Here is a 20,313-nt window from a genome sequence, read left to right as displayed (position 1 = left end):
TGACCTTTCACCTTGACCTTAAGAGCCGAGATTCACATTGCCTGATGTGACGTCATGCGATAACGTAGCAATGACATCACGCCATTCTTACTGTAGCGAGAGCTACACTGGGCTACCAGTCGAGCATTTCGCGGTGGCTGCGAGAGGCCAGTTGTTCGCATGCGCCGTTACCATGGCAACCGGAGAAGGAGGAGCAGGTGCGGCTTGCGCTTCGTCCTCGCCGCCGCCGCGCGCCCGCTCCACCATCGGAACTAAGTTAGTCGCGCGCTTCGTCGCCGCCTCGCCGCACGCAGTTCTATCAAGCCGAACCGCGCATCGCATGCGCAGCGTTGCCTATAAAAGGCGGATATGTAATGGGCGGCTGCATCACAAAATTTGATATGCATGCAGAGAAGGAAAGTCCCGCCGCTGCTCCACGGCGGTATAGAAAAAAAGATTAACTCTGCCGATCCTAAGGTTGTCGCCTGGAACTTGGCTGCTCAAAAAAGAGAACGAGCTTAAGAATGCGAAGAGAGCAGTGGAGACGCACGAACAGAGAGAGAAATGGCTTGGCAAACGGAGCCGAGCGTAATATACGGCGCATAGCCACCGACATGGAGCCCAATGTCTGTCATTGCTAAACATACAGTGACCACAACAAGCTCAGCCAGGCAAACGTGCCTCTCGCTACGTATATCCTGGCATAGCCGAGATAAGCCACTGCCAAATTTCTTTTTCTTCAACCCTCATCATTTCCGTGGGTTGCATCGCGCATAGTCCCAAGCGGAATTCAAATGACACACAAATGGTTTCTGCTTCAGTTTCCAATCTAGGTAACAACATGTAGCTCTGTGAGATAACAAAGCGTAAGTGTTATCGCGATGTCGTCAATGGCAACGCCCGAGGGTGCTTTGATTTCGCGCCTAAGTGGCAGTGTGTGCGATGAATGCTTCAGGTAGGAATTTATGGAGGCATGTGTTTCTCTTTTAACTCTCTCTCTTTCTCTCGTGATTACAGAACCATCCACAGGCCGGATTTGTTCATTTCTAGGGCTGACCGAGCCGGCCAAGACATTAATATGAAGAAATGCAGAATTTTGCCCCCGACGTTGCTGAAACCACCCCAGTTTGAATACTACAACTTTAGCTTGGTAAGCTGAGCGAAGCCGCCCCTCCGCTCTTGCATCATCGCAGGCCCATGAACTAGCGTTGAACTTCAGCACCGATTCGACGGCGGTCCAGTGATCCAAAGCGGAGCGCTCGGCCGTGGCTTAGAAGCATAGCTAAAATTTGCAACTGGAATGCTGTCGATGCCATATATATAATCCCGGATATATCAAAATATTTTTTCACTTCAAACCGTCGAAACATCGTCTTGAATATTCTGTGCAAATGTACGATAAATATTTTTGGCGTTTATCACACTGCTCTTCGCCGATGGATTAGAAACATCGAACGGCACGCGTGTCTATGAAAGCACTAATCTCGCAAAGGCGCTGGCACTGTCGTTTTAGAGCGAAAGCGGTACTTCTCTCGTACAAAGCCGTAGGTCATGTGGCTATCAAATTTAACCTTCAAACTAGGAGAACAGGAGCCTTGGCTCTGACGTCATAACACGTGACGCGCCTCGTCACAGCTGCGCGCGTTGAGCCGGCGGGGCTCGATCGCCCCTCAACTATCGAATCATGTGACTCGCTGCGGCTCGCCAAAGCTGCGTATGCGGAGCCAACGGCAATCCCAGAACTGCCGGAAATCGCGTGAGGCGCCGCTCTCTATATAGCGTGTGGCGTGTGCTTACTTTCATGGTACGTACACACAGGCGGAAAAACGCGCGCGGCGCCCCGCCGAGCTTGCCGCGAAACCTATGCGCGGAACCTGCCGCGGCCATTGCCGCGTGCCGCGGAGCGGGGAGACCAATGAGCGGCGCCCGACTTAGTCACGTGGGCAGCTTCAGTGCCGCTGCCTCTTGGCTCCTACCGAAGTTACATTTCAGCATCAGCAGGAGAGCAGCGTGCGCTCCTCCAGAAGCACGCACCTCGGCGGTTTTTGCGCGAAAAGAAATTTTGCGTTGTGGCGCACTCCTCAGCGCCGGTGTGGCCGTCCCTTTCGCGTCGCAAATTGTGCGGCCAGAGGCAGCACAATTTGCGGCTCATCCGACTCACTATTTCATATTCATGTGTATGGATAGTATGGATCCGTTACTAACTTTTTGGCTATGGATCCGCTCAGCTTTGACTATTAGAGATATTCCTGGAATGGCAATAAATACATAATACTAATATTAATAACAATAATAAGAACAACAATAATGATAACAATAACAAGTCTAACCTAGATTAGTGATGTTTAATAATAAGGCTATCGGCATAATTCGTGAAAAACGCAGGGCTGGCAGACAACGGGCGAGAACAAGGAGGGCACACAACTGCACTAACAACCTAATTGCGGAAGGCAGCCGATCCACTCCTTTTTATACAGACAGAAAACCGGAGGGAGTGATAAGCACGCGCGAAGATCATCAAAGTTAGAACACGGAAAGACCCAACGGATGTGCCACCTATTCATTATTGGCACCTGCAACCAATTAACGCAGTCCAAACAAGCGAACAGATGCTGGGAAATACAGAATCAGATACCTTAATCAATCAAACCTTAAATAATGTCAATGAAGCCAACAAGGAGTGATAGTGACAGACAAAGAGGTGTAAAAACAACGTAACGACAGCCATGCGAATAAGGTAGCGGAGATAACAGCAAAAAATTCAGGGCGGCTACTTGCTGACCTAAAGTGCGGTGAGGCGAGAGCTTTTAGCGCGGTGTTGCTGCTTGTGTTACTGGTGGGTGATTGAGATGTTAAATTATTACTTGCGTTTGCCCGCATTCTCAGACTACTGAAGCGAGTGCTAGGAGGGAGGTTGCGCGGCACCCGACTCGGTCGACAGCTGCGAGGCGCCTGGCGCGGGTGCGGCGCCACCTCACGCATGCGCAGTGAACTACCAATAGCGCAACATGGCCTTTGAGATCATCCGACAGATAGCGTTCTTGGGTGATCTCGGAGGCCATAAGCGCAAGAATTTGACGGACGCAAAGCTAACACAGGGACCAGTTGGTTGATCATTATGCGAACGTATGCGCTAAAAGCGACACAAAAAGACAACACGCACACGACGCAAGCGCAAACTAACAACTGGTAATATCTTACCGAAGATGCGTTTATATACGCAACGTCAGTTTTTTAGGAAATGCTCCGGAGTTCCCTGGTTCGAACCCGACCGCGGCGGCTGCGTTTTTATGGGGGAAAAACGCTAAGGCGCCCGTGTGCTGTGCGATGTCAGTACACGTTAAAGATCCCCAGGTGGTCGAAATTATTCCGGAGCCCTCCACTACGGCACCTCTTCTTCCTTTCTTCTTTAACTCCCTCCTTTATCCCTTACGGCGCGGTTCAGGTGTCCAAAGATATATGAGACAGATACTGCGCCATTTCCTTTCCCCAAAAACCAATTATATTAGGAAATGCAACCCTTCCGTTATCAAACAAGTGACCATCACCACGACCCATCATCTGCTTTTATCATATCGATTTCGTTTTTAGTAAGTGCAATATATGGCCCGCTTAGACACGTTCCATTTTCCGCCTTTTCGAATAAAAACGCTTCAACTATTTCTCTTTCAATCCTTTCTTTCTCGTTACCTACAATTGTGGTCCTGTGGAATAGTGGTTCGCATTTCTTATTACACCTGCTGCAATGTAGCGCTGGATTCCCCGGGTGGTTAATTTTTCGCAGTCATTATTGGGCTCTAGAAGCCTTGAGTACGCATCTTCCCGATTGCCCAAAGTATTGTTTCCCGCATGATACTGATATCTTATAAATAATGTTTCCCTGGCATGGTATCACTTAACTATTTATTTAATAATACTGGAAGCCTTGACAGGCTCATACAGGAGTCGGAACAAAAAACACACATTTCTAGTAGTACTATATATACATTCAAACAATACGTCTGAATGTAAATAAAATACAAAAATAAGAACAGTACAGACTAACAGAAAAAGGTGCACGTTATAGTTAACAATACGAACTACGAGCGGCATTCACAGGAAAAGGTACACCGCTTTTTGGCCACAATAAATGTTTTTTACAAAGACGCATCCTGTTCCTGAAAAAAAGCGTTCCATCTTACCGACAAATGCATCACCAGATATCGAGGTCCCAAAGTAGCGTGGCAGTTTATTCCATAATTCTATGCCTGATGGAAAGAAGAAATACTTCAATGTGTTACAGTGGGAAATTATTGTCCTGATACTATTGTCGTGGTTTGTTCTGGCTGAGTGCTAGTATAGTGGTTTTAGGTACTCGTGTTTGTTGGTATGAATGCAGTCGTGATAAAAGAGGAAAAGAAACTTTAAGGCAGCAACGCGTCGCCGGATCGCCAAAGTTGTAATCTTAGCTCTGTTGCGTAGTGCGGTTATGCTGACATTACGTGAATACTGTAAATGTACAAACCGAAGTGCCTTATAACTTGCAAGCCTAGCCTTGGCACGTGCCTGTGCAAGTTTCCTACGATGGTATCCAAACTGTCTATATGCCTTTGTACAGGTCTTTTCAATATGAACGTACCATTTTATTGTGTTTGTGGTGGTTACCCCCAAGTATTTAACTGCGTCGGCTTCTGTTACATGCAATCCCATTAGATGATACGAAAATATTAAAGGCATACTTTTTGTGTTATGCACATGAATGAGGTTTTTGCCACGTTAATTTCTATAACCCATTCTTGACACCATTTGGCAATATTTGGTAGAGAGAATTGAGTCTTATCTGGTCATTACTAGTGCGCACTGTCGTGTAGATGACGCAAACAGCCTTACCGATACGTCAGGTTCAACTTGAGAGTGAATGTCATTATGAATATGAGAAAAAGAATTGGGCCCAACACAGACTCTTGTGGAACACCGGAACACACATTTAATACTTCAGATTCAGTATCATTTATTTTAACATACTGACTGCGGTTTGAGAGGTAAGCGGTTATCCAATTTACTATGTTATTGCGAATTCCAATGTTTTTCAGCCTGTCAATTAATTTGGGATGGGGCATTCTGTGAAATGTTTTCGCGAAGTCTATGAAATTGCGTCAACTTGAAGTCTAGCGTTAATTACTGCGACAAAGTCATGCGTTGTTTCCAGAAGTTGAGTTACGGTAGAAAGCCCTTTACGAAATCCATGTTGTTTGGGGTAAAGTAGGTTGTAATTTCCTTGGTGACGATATGCTCCATTATTTTACGCCAGCAACTCGTGAGTGAAATCGGCCTGCAAGTGTTTGCCAGTAACTTGCTACCTCCCTTGTGGATCAGAAGTACCTTTGCACAGAGGCGGTCGGTCGGCAGGGTGGCTGCTTAAATCGAAGATATAAATATTACATGCAGGGAAGTTATCTGCCCTGCGTAACGCCGAAGGAAGACATTTGAAATATTGTCAGGATCCGAAGACTTTTAACGTCAATTTGTAGCAATAAGTTCAGTATACCTTCTTGAATTATGATCATATCAGACATTGATAATGCACAATCCATAGCAGTTGCACTTCCTGTAAGCGCCGGTGTACGCGTAAAAACGGACTGAAAGAATCTGTTACATGTGTCGGCGACAGTGCGAGCTTCCTTAATTACAGTTACAACTACTTCTACATGAGTCACGCGGGTCGCCGGCCTGGAAAGGTAGCGCCAGACCTTTTGGGGTTGCTGTGTCATGAAATTTATGAGTGTTTTTGAAAAGAAAGCACTTTTTGCGTTCTGAATAGCGGTTTTCAGCTCGTCACTATGTAAACGGATATCTTCTGCATTGCGTTTATTCTTTCGCATCCTTTGTAGATTTCACACTGCGCGTAATGCACGGGCTTCGTCGTTCTGCACGTTTCAGACGCCTGGGAACGAACTTTTCCTCACAATGTGCTATTATGTGTTTTAGCTTCATCCATAGATCATTAACTGTGCCATAATTTTCAAAAAAAACTGTTTCTAAACCTACGTCGAGCTAGTCAGTAATGCTGACGACGTCAGCTCTATTGAAGTCTTGAACAGTTAAACGTGATTCAGTTACTGGACCACTGACATCGATGTTCCCAGTAGTAACTGTTAGCAGCAGTAGTCTGTGGTCTGATATGCCCCCTCCTTTTGTGATATCTGCTTCTAGGTGCATAGAAACAAACGCAAGGTCTAGTATTGAATATGCTTGCCCCTGAATGCGCGTTGCTTCTGTGACAAGCTGAGATAAGGAATTTGCTTAGTGCGATCTTTCAACCTGCCGCAAAGGAAATCATGAATCTTCACCTTGTAGTCGTGAGACGGGTTTGGCTTCCTACATATACAGCCCATTAGTACAGGTGACTTATGGGCATACACTATGTACCACACGCTTTCATGGTCTGGAATGCCTGCTTCTTTTCGAAAAGATAAACCCTGCCGTATTGCGATAGCAACACCGCCCCCGCAGCCTTCACGGTCGCAGCGAAGAGAACAAGGGGAGGGATTATTTCTGAGTCATGAATATCAGGGTGTAGCCACGTTTCTGTTATAACGACAATGTAAGCAGAGTGGATTAACAACATATCTCCTAATTTTTCCGCTTTGTTCACAATACTCCTGGCATTTAAACATATTAAAGAAAGCGAATTTACAATTGCTGCCTGTCATGCGTTGTTAGCACTGGACTTCCCGGCGTCGTCGCGACGTACGTCGTTCAATGGTAGCCTGCATTTCTGCACGTCATCCCATATATGCAGTTGGTCGTTGACTTTAAGATAGTAAAAAAAAATGTGCTACGTTATCTGCTGTATCTCGTTCTGCTTTAGAGGAATGCCAAAGTTTACTATGTAATTCACGTACTAGTGCCGAGAAGTGTTCTGATATAGATAAAGAGCTATTTTTGATATTCTTGGCGTTACGAAAAAGAGTAATTTTTTCGGCAAAGTCGTAAAATGTTATAATTACGGGCTTTGTACTGTTATCATTTTTCTTTCCGATACTGTGTACACGCTCGACTGATCTGGTTTCTACACCTTCCTTGAACACACCTACCGCTTGCTCTAGATCTCTGCCACTTTCATCGCTTTTTTCTTCCAGCCCGTAAACAATGTTATTCCTGCGGCTTCTGCCTTCCATGTCATCTAGTTTTTGGCTCAACCTATCGATATCTTCGCCCACTGCGGTTACTTGCTGTTCACATTGTTCTAGTTTTTCGTGCTGTTGTTTAAGGTATGCAAGAGTAACTTCTATTTCTGTCAGTCTGGATTGAACGCCCTGCACTCCTTCTGCTAGAGTGCGCTGCGAGGCCGTTAACTCCTTTTAAGATCTCATCGAGCGTGACTGGGCCTGGAGTTTCCTCAATATCGCCACTTAGTAACATCATCAAGCGGGCAATTCGAAAAGCCTCACAAACACAATACAAAACACACTCGGGGCTTGGTAACGCCACCACACAAATAGCGTAACTTTTGGAACACTTAGTAAATGAAGAGTTCTTTCTAACCTGTGCAAAAAAGGGGTTTTCCATAGTGTCCTGACGATGAACATTTCCCTATGGCCAATGTCACATTCCTTGCGCTTGTCACGCTTTCCTTTCCTATTCACCTTGTTGCAGAGGCTTGTCAGCTTTTTTGGTGCTCTAAATACAACTTTCACTTGGGGTTTGTTTGCCACTTTCTTCAATCCGTGCGATACCTTCAAACACAAATTGACGAAGAGCATCAGCATGAAAATCAGTCGGCTGATCGATAGTTGGTTCCCTGACAGCATGATCGCGTCAGCGGCCGAAAAAGTGCTAAAATTCTTGAAGAGGAAAGAAAACAAGTACAAATAGCAAGGGCATAGAGGAAGATTGGTTGTCATACAGCATACACATTTTTTGTGTAGCCATTTTTTGTGCAGAAGCACTGGTACGCTCACAAACACCGACCAAGAATCTTGTCATCTTTTGCGCTTGTGCCATTGTGTGTAACGACAGCGATGCCATGTTACGTTAGAAATGAAGTCAAATCCACGATTGTGGGTCTAGCCCGTGGCGGCGCGAACAGATCAGCTTCGCTGGCCAATGCGCAGGAGCACCGGGCTATTGCCGCAACCAAACGATCGGGCTGTGCATTGCACATCGCCTTCTTCCTCCACTAATCCTTCTATAAAACTAATATTGGCGCTTATAGCTATGTGGCGCTCGTGACAGAGAGATGTGCGCTGTCTGCGTTGGCGCGGACAACACTGTGGCAGAAACAGGGCACTAGAGCAGTACGCGCCGTCAACACTGCTGCAGAAACGCGGCACGGAAACACAGGCCGCCGGCGTGCATTGACGATGATACAGATGAGAACGCGCGTGAGTCTGACGGGAAACCCTTGCTTTCGCACTATAATCGGTTTGAAGTTAAAACCTTGGCACTTTTTAAAACATTGCGATAAGTGCGCATGGAATCGCCCGCGTCTAGTTGTATAGGAGGTGACAGGGCGACCCATAGAAACACATGTAAACAATGCTTTCCAAAATATTTCTTTTCTTTCGCAGAGTACCCATGGAGGCGGCAGTACGTTAACAGTTGGCAAGTGCTTTAATGAGTCTGGCAAATTGCGCAGGGATATTTCATAGCTCTCGCTTTAAAATTCCGCAATCAATTCTGATAATCATTATCAGCTTGACTACGTCCACTGCAGGGAATAGGGCTCTCGCATATCTTTCCAGTTAACCCTGTCCTGTGGAATCTGCGGCCGCCTTATCTCCGCAAACTTCTTCACCTCGTCCGCCCAGCTAACTTTCTGCCGCTCCCTGCTACGATTGCCTTCTCTTGAAATCCACCCCGTTACACTTAAGGACCACTTGTTATCTCGCCTTCGCATTGCACGGCCCTGTCACGCTCATTTCTTCCTCACGATTTCGGCTAGGATGTCGCAAACCCGTGTTTGATCCCTAACCCACTGTGCCCCCTTCGTGTCTCATAACTTTACACCCATCATTTGCTTTTGCACAGCAGCCCTTTTCGTTAGCCTCCACGTTTCTGCCCCATTCGTAAGTATATACCGGTAACATACAGCTGTTATATGCTGTTATTTTATTTGTTCATATAGGAGGTTGAGGCCAAGTACTACACCAGGGTGGCCAAATCCTGTTCTGGTGAGGGAGTGCCTTCACGGTTCTGGGCACCGATGTCAGGCCACATTATGCAGTTGTGCATTATGCAGTTATGCATTATACAAGCTCAGTTTATCCAGAACCACACCTGGACGTTGGGAGCGCGGCTAAAAAGCGAAGAAAAAGTGTTGGCTTTAAGTGAACCGTGGCGCCGTTATGGGACATCACTATCAGCGGCGCCGCATTTTATGAAACTGAACAGAACTGCAAAGGTCAAGACAAGGATAAAAAAGAAGAAAATCAATACCGTACGAAATAAAGAATCTAACATAATGTAGGTATACAGGCTACGGAGAAATTTGCCTCTGATATGCTTGGTTTCCAACAAACATTCTGATTCCGTATAGTGATTCGTGTAAGTGCAGAATACAAAGAAAGCTACATATACACACAGAAAACGAACATACAAGAAAATGTAAAGAAAATACACTAAAAATCAGGGAAAATACCAAGTCTAGTATTCCTGGGGAAAAATTAACATTGGAGGTGATGACCCATTTTTTTTATATGTAGCAAAATTTAGTGTTTTTATCGATCGCGTCGAACATTTAAGAATGGCATAGAAAACCAATGGGGAGCGCTTTTGACGATAGCAAAAACGTGAACAGAAAACATAATACAAGGCTGCCGATGGGTGATCTGCGCATATATTGATTGTTAAAGTGAAATCTTATAGGAAAAAATGCGTTCATAACCGGTTTACCGCTCCGAAATGCTTTTGTCCAGAATTCCTGGGTATGTTTTTGGTAAAGTAATAACAGAGCACATTTATGCGAGGCATTTGCGTTCCCGATTTTTCAATGAAAACGGGATGAACGTTTCATGAATGTATTTTTTTAGTAAGTTTGGTAGCTGATGTTCAATTTCTTATGGTCCGTAATTCGTCCAGCTGGCAGGGACGCATACGAGGGCGTGTTTTGTAAAGCTGGACATACCCCGAAAAGGCACTCTTAACCACTGGGTGTCTCCCCGAATAGCGCGCGCTTCTCGCGTAATCCGACATGCTGCGGCATGTGCTGCCTTTTGTCGCTAACACTGCCGTTAAAATTAGCCTAGGCAGTATTGACAGGAGAAAGAGTTATCAAACGCTATGACAAGTGAACGATAGAGAAGCACGCACTGTAGCGGACGTCCTGCGCAGAAGGCTTGCGCAGCAGACCACCGACGAGAGTAAACACTCCGTGGGTCGTCTCTAATTACTGTGCGAGGCCCGTGTATCGTGCTTTGTGAGGACTGCCTTAAATGTGAAACTATATACAAAGTGCCTAACTTATTCGCGAGAATAACGCAGCCTACAGGGCAGCACGTTGGACTACACGTTATGCTAGCGCGATTCGGAGAAACACCCAGCAGATAGCAGCGCGTTTTAGGCTATGTGCGGATTCACAACCTGTATTCCTCGTTGCTTTATAAAGTGATAGCTTCGAAATGACGCAGCATACTTAATGATGTAGATCGTGGCGTTTTAAATATGTTCCGACTCCTTCAAAATGACTCGTACTTGCACAATCTGATCTGGGATGTGCACTTCCGTTATTCTTCACGAAGAAAGGATGCCGTGCGTTCGCTGTGAAATAAAAAACTGCCCCATGAACTTTTGTTTATATTTCTATAGGCACTAACTTACCTTACACCCCAAGTTGAGTCTGGCGTCCGCAAGCGCCCCCTATGCTCGTAGACACGCTGCTCGTCTCAGTCGAGAAGCATATGAGCAATTTTTCCGAATGTTTGCTGTGTTTTTTCATCGATTCCACTGCACACTGATCCAAGTTACATTAGAAAACGCGTATTGCCTGTCGAAAGGGCCATTTTGAAAGTTGTTCACAGTTGACGCACCAGACGTGTAAGCCTACGTCAGAGTTTCAGCCAAGCATCGTGCACCTCTCGTCCCCAATCCTGTGACGCAGGAGACGGGGGTGGCGTACGTCTCTGGCCTGGACGAGAAACGGAGCGACGGCATCGGACAGACCGCACTGTCTGTGTCGGCTGCGGTGTTCGGACGCTGGTACTACTACAACTTCCTCGATGACGACCACTCGCCGGGCTTTCCCGTGGGCTACAAATGCTACATAGCCCATGAAATGCAACAGGAGGGCAGTATGGCCGAGGTAAGTGCACAAAAAGCTTTCACCACTCACGGGCGCACGTCATCTCGTGCCATAGCTGCAGAGCTCTCTCGACGCGCCAGCGCGCGCTTCACGAGTATTGCCACCTCAGGTGGCGCATTATAGCGAAGGCATTCAAGTTCCCGCGTTCTCCAGCTGCTGGAACGCTGCCTGTTGCAGAACTGTGTCCCTGCCTTCGGTGACAATATTATCATGATGGCGCATTCCAGTACAGCGCTCCACGTCACTGCGAAAAGCGGTATCGCGACCACGGACGCCTTCCAGTGGGCGAGCGGGCGCTGGAGCACTTTCGAACATTGGCAGAACAGGAGCAGTTCAGCTGCGCCGAGAGCAGTGGAGAGCAGTACAGGCTGCTCCATTGTAAGAAGGGGAGCTCGAGGAAGTCACGTGATATTCAAAGCTAATATTCTTAACATTTTTCCTTATTTTGGTCCAGCGTTCTGCGCATGCGCGCATATCTTTTCCTTCTCCTAAGCCAGTAGCGAACTAGGCACCTTAGCCCCACTGGGTGTAAAAAAAAAAAACTGCCCGCGCATCCTCCGTGCGTGTTGGCAACGAGTGCAAGCTGCACCTGCAAGCCTATACCTGCTGCTTCGCTCGCGCTGTTGACGCCTAGCAAAAGCTGACTGGATCACGCTGGTGGTGTTTGCGGACCTTATTTTTATTTCGTTGTGTATTCCCGAGAGGGCACGCATTCTAACGAAAAAAGATCGAGATGTATCGCCAATCAAGCTCAAGAGGATCCCCAGATCATGTACGCAGAGATTAGTGACCAAGCGCGGGTCGTCGCCTGGCATACTGCTCTCGGAGCACACTGACCGTTCCAGTGGCAGAACAAGTATACATACTGCTCCATTCGACGAGCATTGCTCTACTCCCTTGGGCTAAGCGGTTCTACTCCTGTTTGCCCACTGGAATACGCCGTTAGTGCATAGACACACATGCTTTTAGCTCAAGTTGCATTAGCGCAGAATGTGTGGACACGCTTTGAGCCCTCGTTAGCAGGAATTCGAGAGAGGGGCTTACTCCACGGTGTATCATCAGACCACTCGGCTACGGCCCTACGCATACGTACGCGTCGAAGCATTGGCTCATAGCCCTGCAGCGTGAGATGGGAGCAAACGCCTTGTGAAAACGTAAATTTTTGGCAATTTTCTTTTTTATTTCCTCAAGCACGGCTTTGGGTAATGGAAATATCGGCTTTATTCGTTCACCTAGCCGCTGAAGAAAAGCTTTTGCAGCAGCAGATTTTTAAAGAAAAGGCCGTTTTTGTCACCAAAAGACGCTGATCGTTAAAAATTTCAATTGTTTTTAAACAGGCATTAAGGCGAAGCATCAAGACGCAGCTGCTTTCGATATGTGCGGATTTTCACCTAGAACATAAATGCCGGAGGAAAAATTCGGGCCGTTCTCTGTGCGATTAGTAACAAAAAGAGAATGCTTACCGGCGTTAGCTAACAGCTCTCCGAGATTACTGATAACGTGACTTTGCTGCATGATAGCTGTTCATGACGCGAGCACGAGCCGCAGGCTATTATGCGCGTTATATTTGTGGGGTAAAAAACATTAGAGCATAAACTGCACTGATGCGAAAAATATCGAGAGCATATTTCCTTCACTCTTCGATTTATTCCAATCCTGAGTTGATTGCCTTTCATTAATGTATTTCAATTCTGAGACAATTGCATTTCACACCTTAATCTATTCCAATTATGACTACGCAAAATACGTCACAGTGTCAGATCTCGGCGGGTACTCATACCACAACAGGTAGAATGGCTGTTTCAAACAAACCAACCGGTGGGGCTTGTAAGATTCGGCTTGCTCTTTCCGAGAAATGTGAGGAGGCATAGCTCCCGCAAGCCTTTTTTTTTTACGGGAGGCTGTCTAAATTGCACGTAGGCTTGCTGTTGTCTCAGTCAGTTTATTCTCAGCCATTTTCACTTTTGCTGAGTCTTTCTTCGTCTGGTGTCTCCTTGCACTCCCCTACTAGACGAGGAAGAGAGGGAGGGAACAGTAGGTAGATGGAGAGGGAGTAATTCCTGTGAACACAACCTGGCGGGTGTCGGCTCCACACAGATGCGGACGCCGCCTACGCCGCCCAATGCTTTTTGCCTTCACGAGCCCCCCATAGTGCTATCGCATCAATGGCACAAACAACGAAGATGCTTGTCAGCCAGTCTCGATAGTTTAGTAGATCAGCTCAGTGGTACACCAACAATTTGTTGCTTATGTCCGACCTGGATAACAGTGTATCTTTCGAACAGTGTTAATTTCGAGAACTGTGTGGAAACGCTGTTCGTACCAGGAAAGTGAACAAGGATATAATTCGCTTCTTGACGATGGGTACCATTTTTGCTCAGACATAACTACTCGGTGCTCAAAATCTTATAAGCAAGCATTTCCCAAATGTATTGTTATAGTCATCTCGCATAGGTTTTTGGGACAAAGACCTGCTGCTGTTCTTGCCTTCCACACGCAGAAATTCTGGACAAGTACATTTTCAAGCAGGACGTTGTTTACGAACGCGATTTTTTGCACATAACGTAAGATTCGACTATAAGAGTCAAAATATCCGCAGGTCTCTACAAAGTAGGCTTGCATATTTTTTTTGCTATCGTCGAAAACTTTCCCCGTTGGTTTTAAATGCCGTCTTAACTACACGATGCAAGCGACGCACAAAATTTATAGGAAATATTGTGCTAAGCGTTGGAAGACTGGACCATTGAATTCGATACTTCCATAGTAGTACCTTACAATATTCGAAATCTGCCCCATAGTTAAGATGCATGTCGAGGTATCTTGCACTTGAAAAAAAATTAATGCACATAAGAGTTGATGCTCCCAAAGTGATTTCGCTGCGTTTCCCATACGACGTGTAGTAACACTGCGACAGAAATAAACAAACTCTGTGGATGTTTTCTTAATGTCAGATTGAAAGTCCTGCACCCAACCAGCACGTAATTCGCAGTCGCTGGACTATATTATTCTGTGAGAACGCCACAGAGGTGGGTAGCCCGACCAACCGATCATTGAAATGCACGTGGTATACCAAATCACCTGCTTTTCAGGTGCCACTAAAAACATACATTGATGGCATTCTCTTGCACTGCGTGTGAAAAAAGACACGCAGAAAGCGAACTTCCTGTTTTTTAACAGAAGACCAAATACGCAGGTTTGCAAGCAGAGCGAGTTCGAAGTGAAGTACCACAAGGCGTTTAATATCAAATACATCCTAAACAAAACAGTACAACTCGCCGAATTCAGGATCTTCCTCTACGACTCCCCTGAAACTCTTCTATACAAGGTGAGCAACCTGGTGGTTTGGATTTTTAGAGCGAGAGCTCTACTAATACATGTCTTCCAAGGTCAATCTTGATGCGCGTTTCACCTTGAGGCCCCTGAGCGCAGGCGAAAACGTAACTCGCCAAGGAGAGGCGCGCCTGGGCGCGCTAGCCGGCCACGGCGCTGTGATATCACATGACTTGGAGAGGGTGTAACAGTTGCTACGTCGGCAGTTTTTCCTACAGTTTCGCCATGGAGGAGGCGTGCGCCGGACCGAGTGTGCAACTCTTCGGCGTCGCCATCAAGCCGCGTCCGATCATCCAGTGGATTACGGTTTATGGGGGTTTCCCCTCCCAAGCGACTCAAGCTTTAAGGGACGCCGTAGTGAAGGACTCCGGAAATTTCAACTTCCCGGGGTTCTTTAATGTGCAATGATATTGCACAGTACGCGGGCATCTAGAATTTCAACTACATGGATAATTGATCGCTGCGGCCGGGATTGAACCCGCGTCTTCGGTCCAGGAGCCGAAAGCGATAACCACTGAGCCACCGCGGCGGCCGATCATTCAGTGGTATAGCTCGTCGCCAAGGTGTACTGCAGAGGACGCGAGCTAAATGAGCCACTTAAACCGAGCACGACGAGAAGCTAGAATTGAGAAACAAGGAAACAGTGCTTTCGCTCTGTATAACTAGGTTTAGAAGATTAAACCTTACCAAATTTTTTGAGTGGTCAAGGACCGCCCCCACATCGCTGTCGCTGACCGCCTGGTGCGTCCGTCCTACGCCTTACGATATCCCTGCCTGCACCATTTTCACAGCTGTTTTTGGCGTAAGTCTACAGGTAAGGTTATAAAAATTAACCACCACAGTTATGGGTGAAGGTACGACCAAAATGCAAGTGCTGTTTGTACCTTCGGATGACAAACCACATCGAGGCTCGCACAGGCCGGGCGCACTATGCATAGCGTGATCACAGAGGGCACATTACGTGAACGCCCAGCGTAGTAATGTTCTCGTTTTCGAACGTTTTCGGTTGTGAAATATAATATCGATGCCGCCGTTGTTTGCCTTAGGGAAATTCTTCCGTGCAGCTGGTAAGCAAAAAACTTAATGGGGACATTTAAGCGCCACCTTAAGGGCATGACGCGACAGCGTAATGCGATTATTCCCATATATGTAGAAGGAAGAGCATTCTCTACTTTGCCTTCATAGATCCCTGGGAGCCCTCGTACCCTTCCTGGCGCAGTGGTTCAGCGGTTAAGAGATGCGCCACTGCCCTGCGATGGCAGATGCTCCCAGCGGTGGACCTTGTCCGGCCCAGGTGGCTCTTCCCGAGCGACCAATCATTAGTTTAACTCCCGCCTGCCATGGTGGGCAGTTTGCTCACTATACGGTCGACAGGTGGTGGTGACGCCGCACGGTCGCGTGACTTAGACAGCACACCTACCGCCTAGGTTTCTCTCTGGTGACCGCCTACTAGTGCCATGCACTTGATTTTTCGCTCACAACGATGACAACGGATTTTCTTCGTAACGGGGCCTTTTGCGCTACCGCGTTAACATGATCAGCATGCGCATGTATTGGAAGGAGAGAGCACTGCCGTGTAAAAACCATGTGCACAGGATTACCAGCAAAGGAGAACATCGTTATCACGTATTCATTTAAGCAACTTTGGGGGAGCTCATTGCAAAAAGGGTTGCATTCTTCGACAAATTTGGAGGCAATGTCCCAACCATCATGCCTGTTCTGTGCCCGTCTTTCATGGCGCTTCATTGTTCCCCTTTTTTCCTAAGCCCTTTTGCCGTGCCATGTGTGTCGCTTTATATCTGAACTGGAACGCATCATGCACGCATCGCTGTTGAAGTCTCACACTGGAACTCTGCCGCAGAACGCCATCTCTTTCAGAAAGTTCCTACAGAGTCCTAGAAGTTCTATAGAACAGAGTTTTTTTATTATTCGAGAAGTGTGCCATGAGGCATAAGTTAAAAAGGAAAAGGGGAAGGAGTGCTCGGTATAGAAAGTTAAAAGAAGGAGTGAAGACCCGTTGCGCTGAGGTAGTCGCAGAGGTTGCTAATGAAACGATTGTCTATAGTCCACTTCACGTAGTCATTTTGACGGTTCCACCGCAGGCCCACCTCCCTAAGTAGCCGTTTTCTTATAGCAGCCGTCGCTGGGCACGTCCACAATAAGTGCCGCACATCACAAATGTCCGGTGCAGCGCTACCGTGAGGGCACCTGTCAGGTGCTCGCAGATATTTTGCGCGCCACCGATGACGGACAGATGGTGTCAGAGCCGCCACTGCCCGAATCCGGCGCACGGATACCTCCTCCTGCCGAGTAAAACTACGGGGGACAGGGTGCGAACACGGAGGAATTAGAGCGCGTGTTGGCTCGCGCAGAACATCGGAATCGGAAACATGGAACAGGAACGGATCTGGAGGTAGAGGGGAAGGTGGCAGATCGTCTGATGTATGAAGATGAGTCATAGCATCCGCTAGAATGTTATGTGGATCCTGGGCATGGCCGCGAATCCAGTGTATGCGCACAGGACATGGATACTTTGCGCAGAGCACATGAATTGATTGTGAAATCTGGAATGTCCGTCGAACAGCCGTAAGATGTTTAAGGGCGGCGCGAGAGTCGGTGTAATTATGAACTGTATTGAATGTTGGAACGAGCGGAAGGGAAGCAATTGCCTTATAAATGGCTTGAAGTTCCAATACCAGGGGAGTGCACGTATTAGCAGAATACGTCGCGCGAGAGTTGAGATGCGGATGAGATGGACTATACACAGCACTAACTCCCCTCTCTGCAGAATGTGATGCATCCGTAGGCAGTGCCGATACAGGTGACCTGATTCGCCGCAGTGAAGGCATAGGGGGCGTCGGTCGGATGTGCGCCACACGTCGGCTTTGCGCGCGGGTGGTCGGGGAGCTTCCACGTACTGCAGCACGGGTGCCGGCGGCCCCGGCACTTCAGCAGGAGTCGGAACGAAGGACGCTGAAGCCGGAGCAGGGCACCGCAGGGCTTCCTCGTAGGTGAGACGACGGTCAGGCGAGGCAGAAGAAGGGGATAGACGAGGCTCATCGGCAGGAAAGGACGGCCGGAGCGCTTGCTGCACCTCCTCGCGGACAACGGTCGCTATGGAGCTTGGAGCTGTGGGAGGCGCCCCGTAAGCTGGCGGAGTTCGTCGCGCACAATCGAACGTATGAGATCGCGTAGTGGGGAGGCGTCGGTGCCCTGGAATGATAACTCGCCGGAAACGGAGGCGGCGGACACGGGTCGATCTTACGCGGACGCTCTTTGCTGAAGAACCCTTTCAATCGTGGGGGACTCAGTGAGAAACTCGGAGACAGTCTTCGGAGGGCTGCGGACAAGGCCAGCAAAAAGTTGCTCCTTGACACCACGCATGAGATGGCGTACCTTCTTGTCCTCGGGCATTGCAAGGTCCGCGCGCCTGAGGAGGCGCGTCATGTCCTCTACATACGCTGCAACATTTTCATTTGAAAGCTGAACGCGAGATTGCAAAGCGCGTTCTGCCCGTTCGCGACGATCCGAGCTGCCGTCTGTTTCTAGGAGACGACGCCGGAACTAACTCCAAGAGTACAATTGATTTTCACGGTTTTCAAACCAGGTCCGAGTGCCGTCGTCTAGACTGAAGTAGACGTTTCTGAGGTGGGCGGCGTCGTCCCACTGGTTGAATCCGGCAACTCGCTCGTAGTGCTGCAACCAGTCTTCCACGTCCTCAAAGATATCACCGTGGAAGGACTTCGGGATGCGGGGGTTCTAGAGCGTGAAGTAGGGTGTGGGCGGCCCAGACATTGGAGTGGTCGCGCCAGGCATTGAGGCGGCGCCAAGTTGCTCCGAGGACATACCCGATGGTTCAGGCTCTGGATGTGAGCCTTGAATCCGGCGGCGAGCACGGTGGACGGGCGTATTGACGGGTATAGGACTGGAGCGCCGGCTAACCATTGGGGTACGGAACATGAGATCGATCCCACCTCCACCAGATTTGTCACGGTGGGTGCCACAAGACAGGGACCCGGCAAGAGAGGGCTCGGCAGAATGTCCTTCGGTGGGAGAAACGGCGAACTTCAACTCCCTTCAATCCGCGCGCCAGCACCGTCAACGTCTTTTTTGCTTTAGCGCCACCTGGCAATATGCCCCCTTCAGGCAGATACGCAGCTGATACCGACGGAGAAACAGTGCGGCGATTGTCATGAGATGGCAATATGACCACGGAGGAAGTGTCTTTAAACGACGAAGTTGGAGAGACTGTTTTAGAGCTCTATTTGCCACCCGTTGGTCGATGAGTTCACTGAGTGTATTAAGTTGGGCGAACTCCTGTAGCAGAGGTATGGATGTTAAACGAGGCAGATATGTTATGACGCGCATAGCCTCACGATTGATAGCTTCAAGGGAGTCCCACTGTCTGCGGGTGAGACGTTGAAATTGTGCCGGATATACTATCCGTGGCTGAAGGATAGAGCGCACAAGCTGGCGGGCCGTATGAGCACGTGCGCCACCAGAGCGCATAGCTATGCGACGAATCAGACCTAGAATAGCGTGAGCCGTTTTACGGTTGGCTGTCAGCCACGGGGTGCCAGTCCCAGATTGTGGAGAAGACCAAGAATACGAACAGTTTCTACCTGAGGAATCAGAGAATTATGTAGCGTAAAATTGAAAGGGGGAGCTTTCCGTAAGTCGGCTTTATTTCCAATGCGAATGAAACATGATTTAGTAAGAGACAGTGTTAAACCCAGAGGTGGGAGGCGAGATGTCAGTACATCCAGCGCGTGCTGAAAGACCGACTGATGAATAGACGCACCTGGATGACAGCACCACAAGGTTATATCATCGGCATACGCAAGCACGCGGAAAGAAGGGATTGTCTCTAGGGCCCCAACAAAGGGAATTAGAGCTACATTAAATGTTGTGGGGGCGAGAGCGGAGCCCTGCAGCACTCCTCTATTGGAAGTGAAGTTACCAAAGGGCTTTCCGTGGACACGCACGCTGAAGGTTCGGTTTGTTAAAAAGGCGTGAATAGAGAGGAGGAACCGGTGAGGGAGACCAAGAGTTTGAAGGGAGGCAAGAATGGCAGAGTGAAGGATGCTATCATATGCCTTTGTTATGCCTGTAGCGATTATGGTTCGTACAAAGTGACTCTGCGGAGAGTGGTCAAGCACGTCAGCAGCCAAAGTATCAAGGCCGTTCTCCGTTGCAATTTGTGGGCGGAAACCAATTTGGGAATCTGTGTAACAATGATGGGATTCCAGCCACCACGACAAGCATGCGGCTAGAATGTTTTCATAAAGCTTGCAGATGGTAGGCGTAAGGGAAATTGGACGAAGGGCCGAGAGAGAGACTGGAGGCTGACCTGACTTGGGTATTGGAACCACAATAGAACGCTTCCAGTCTCCCGGCATGACGCCAGAAAGCCACACTTCGTGAAAAGTATCAAGAGCGTTTGCAAAGCCCTCCCTTCCAAGTTACGGAATAAGGAGTTAGGTATGCCGTCGTGCCCTGGAGTAGTAGTAGTTTTTAAACGTTCAATGGAGGCCAGCAGCTCTGCCACGGTGAGGTCAGAAGTAATCCCATCGGAGGGCTCTGTAACCGATAAGTCAGGTGGAGACGTTGCTGTGCAGTCACGGCTTGGAAAAAATTGACGGGCCGCTTGTTGTGCAAATGTGTCCTCATTCACATCTAGCGCGAGGCGAATGCTCTCTGTGCAATCTGCAACCGTGCAATAC

General features: G+C 48.1%; 1 protein-coding gene across 1 annotated transcript in view; it reads left to right on the top strand.

Annotated features, from left to right (window-relative positions):
- The window catches only part of LOC144106766 (uncharacterized), a 130,485-nt gene that overhangs the window by 95,560 nt on the left and 14,612 nt on the right, over positions 1–20,313 (top strand). Inside the window, exons 17-19 of the mRNA XM_077639613.1 lie at positions 997–1,129; positions 11,060–11,260; positions 14,454–14,585. Of these exons, the coding sequence (XP_077495739.1) occupies positions 997–1,129; positions 11,060–11,260; positions 14,454–14,585 (466 nt within the window). The remainder of the gene's footprint in view (positions 1–996; positions 1,130–11,059; positions 11,261–14,453; positions 14,586–20,313) is intronic.

The sequence above is a fragment of the Amblyomma americanum genome, chromosome 10 (genome assembly GCF_052857255.1).
Source record: "Amblyomma americanum isolate KBUSLIRL-KWMA chromosome 10, ASM5285725v1, whole genome shotgun sequence".
In the NCBI taxonomy this organism is placed as follows: Eukaryota; Metazoa; Arthropoda; class Arachnida; order Ixodida; family Ixodidae; genus Amblyomma; species Amblyomma americanum.
The sequence above is the reverse complement of the archived record's forward strand: the minus strand, read 5'-3'. Positions and strand labels throughout refer to the sequence as shown.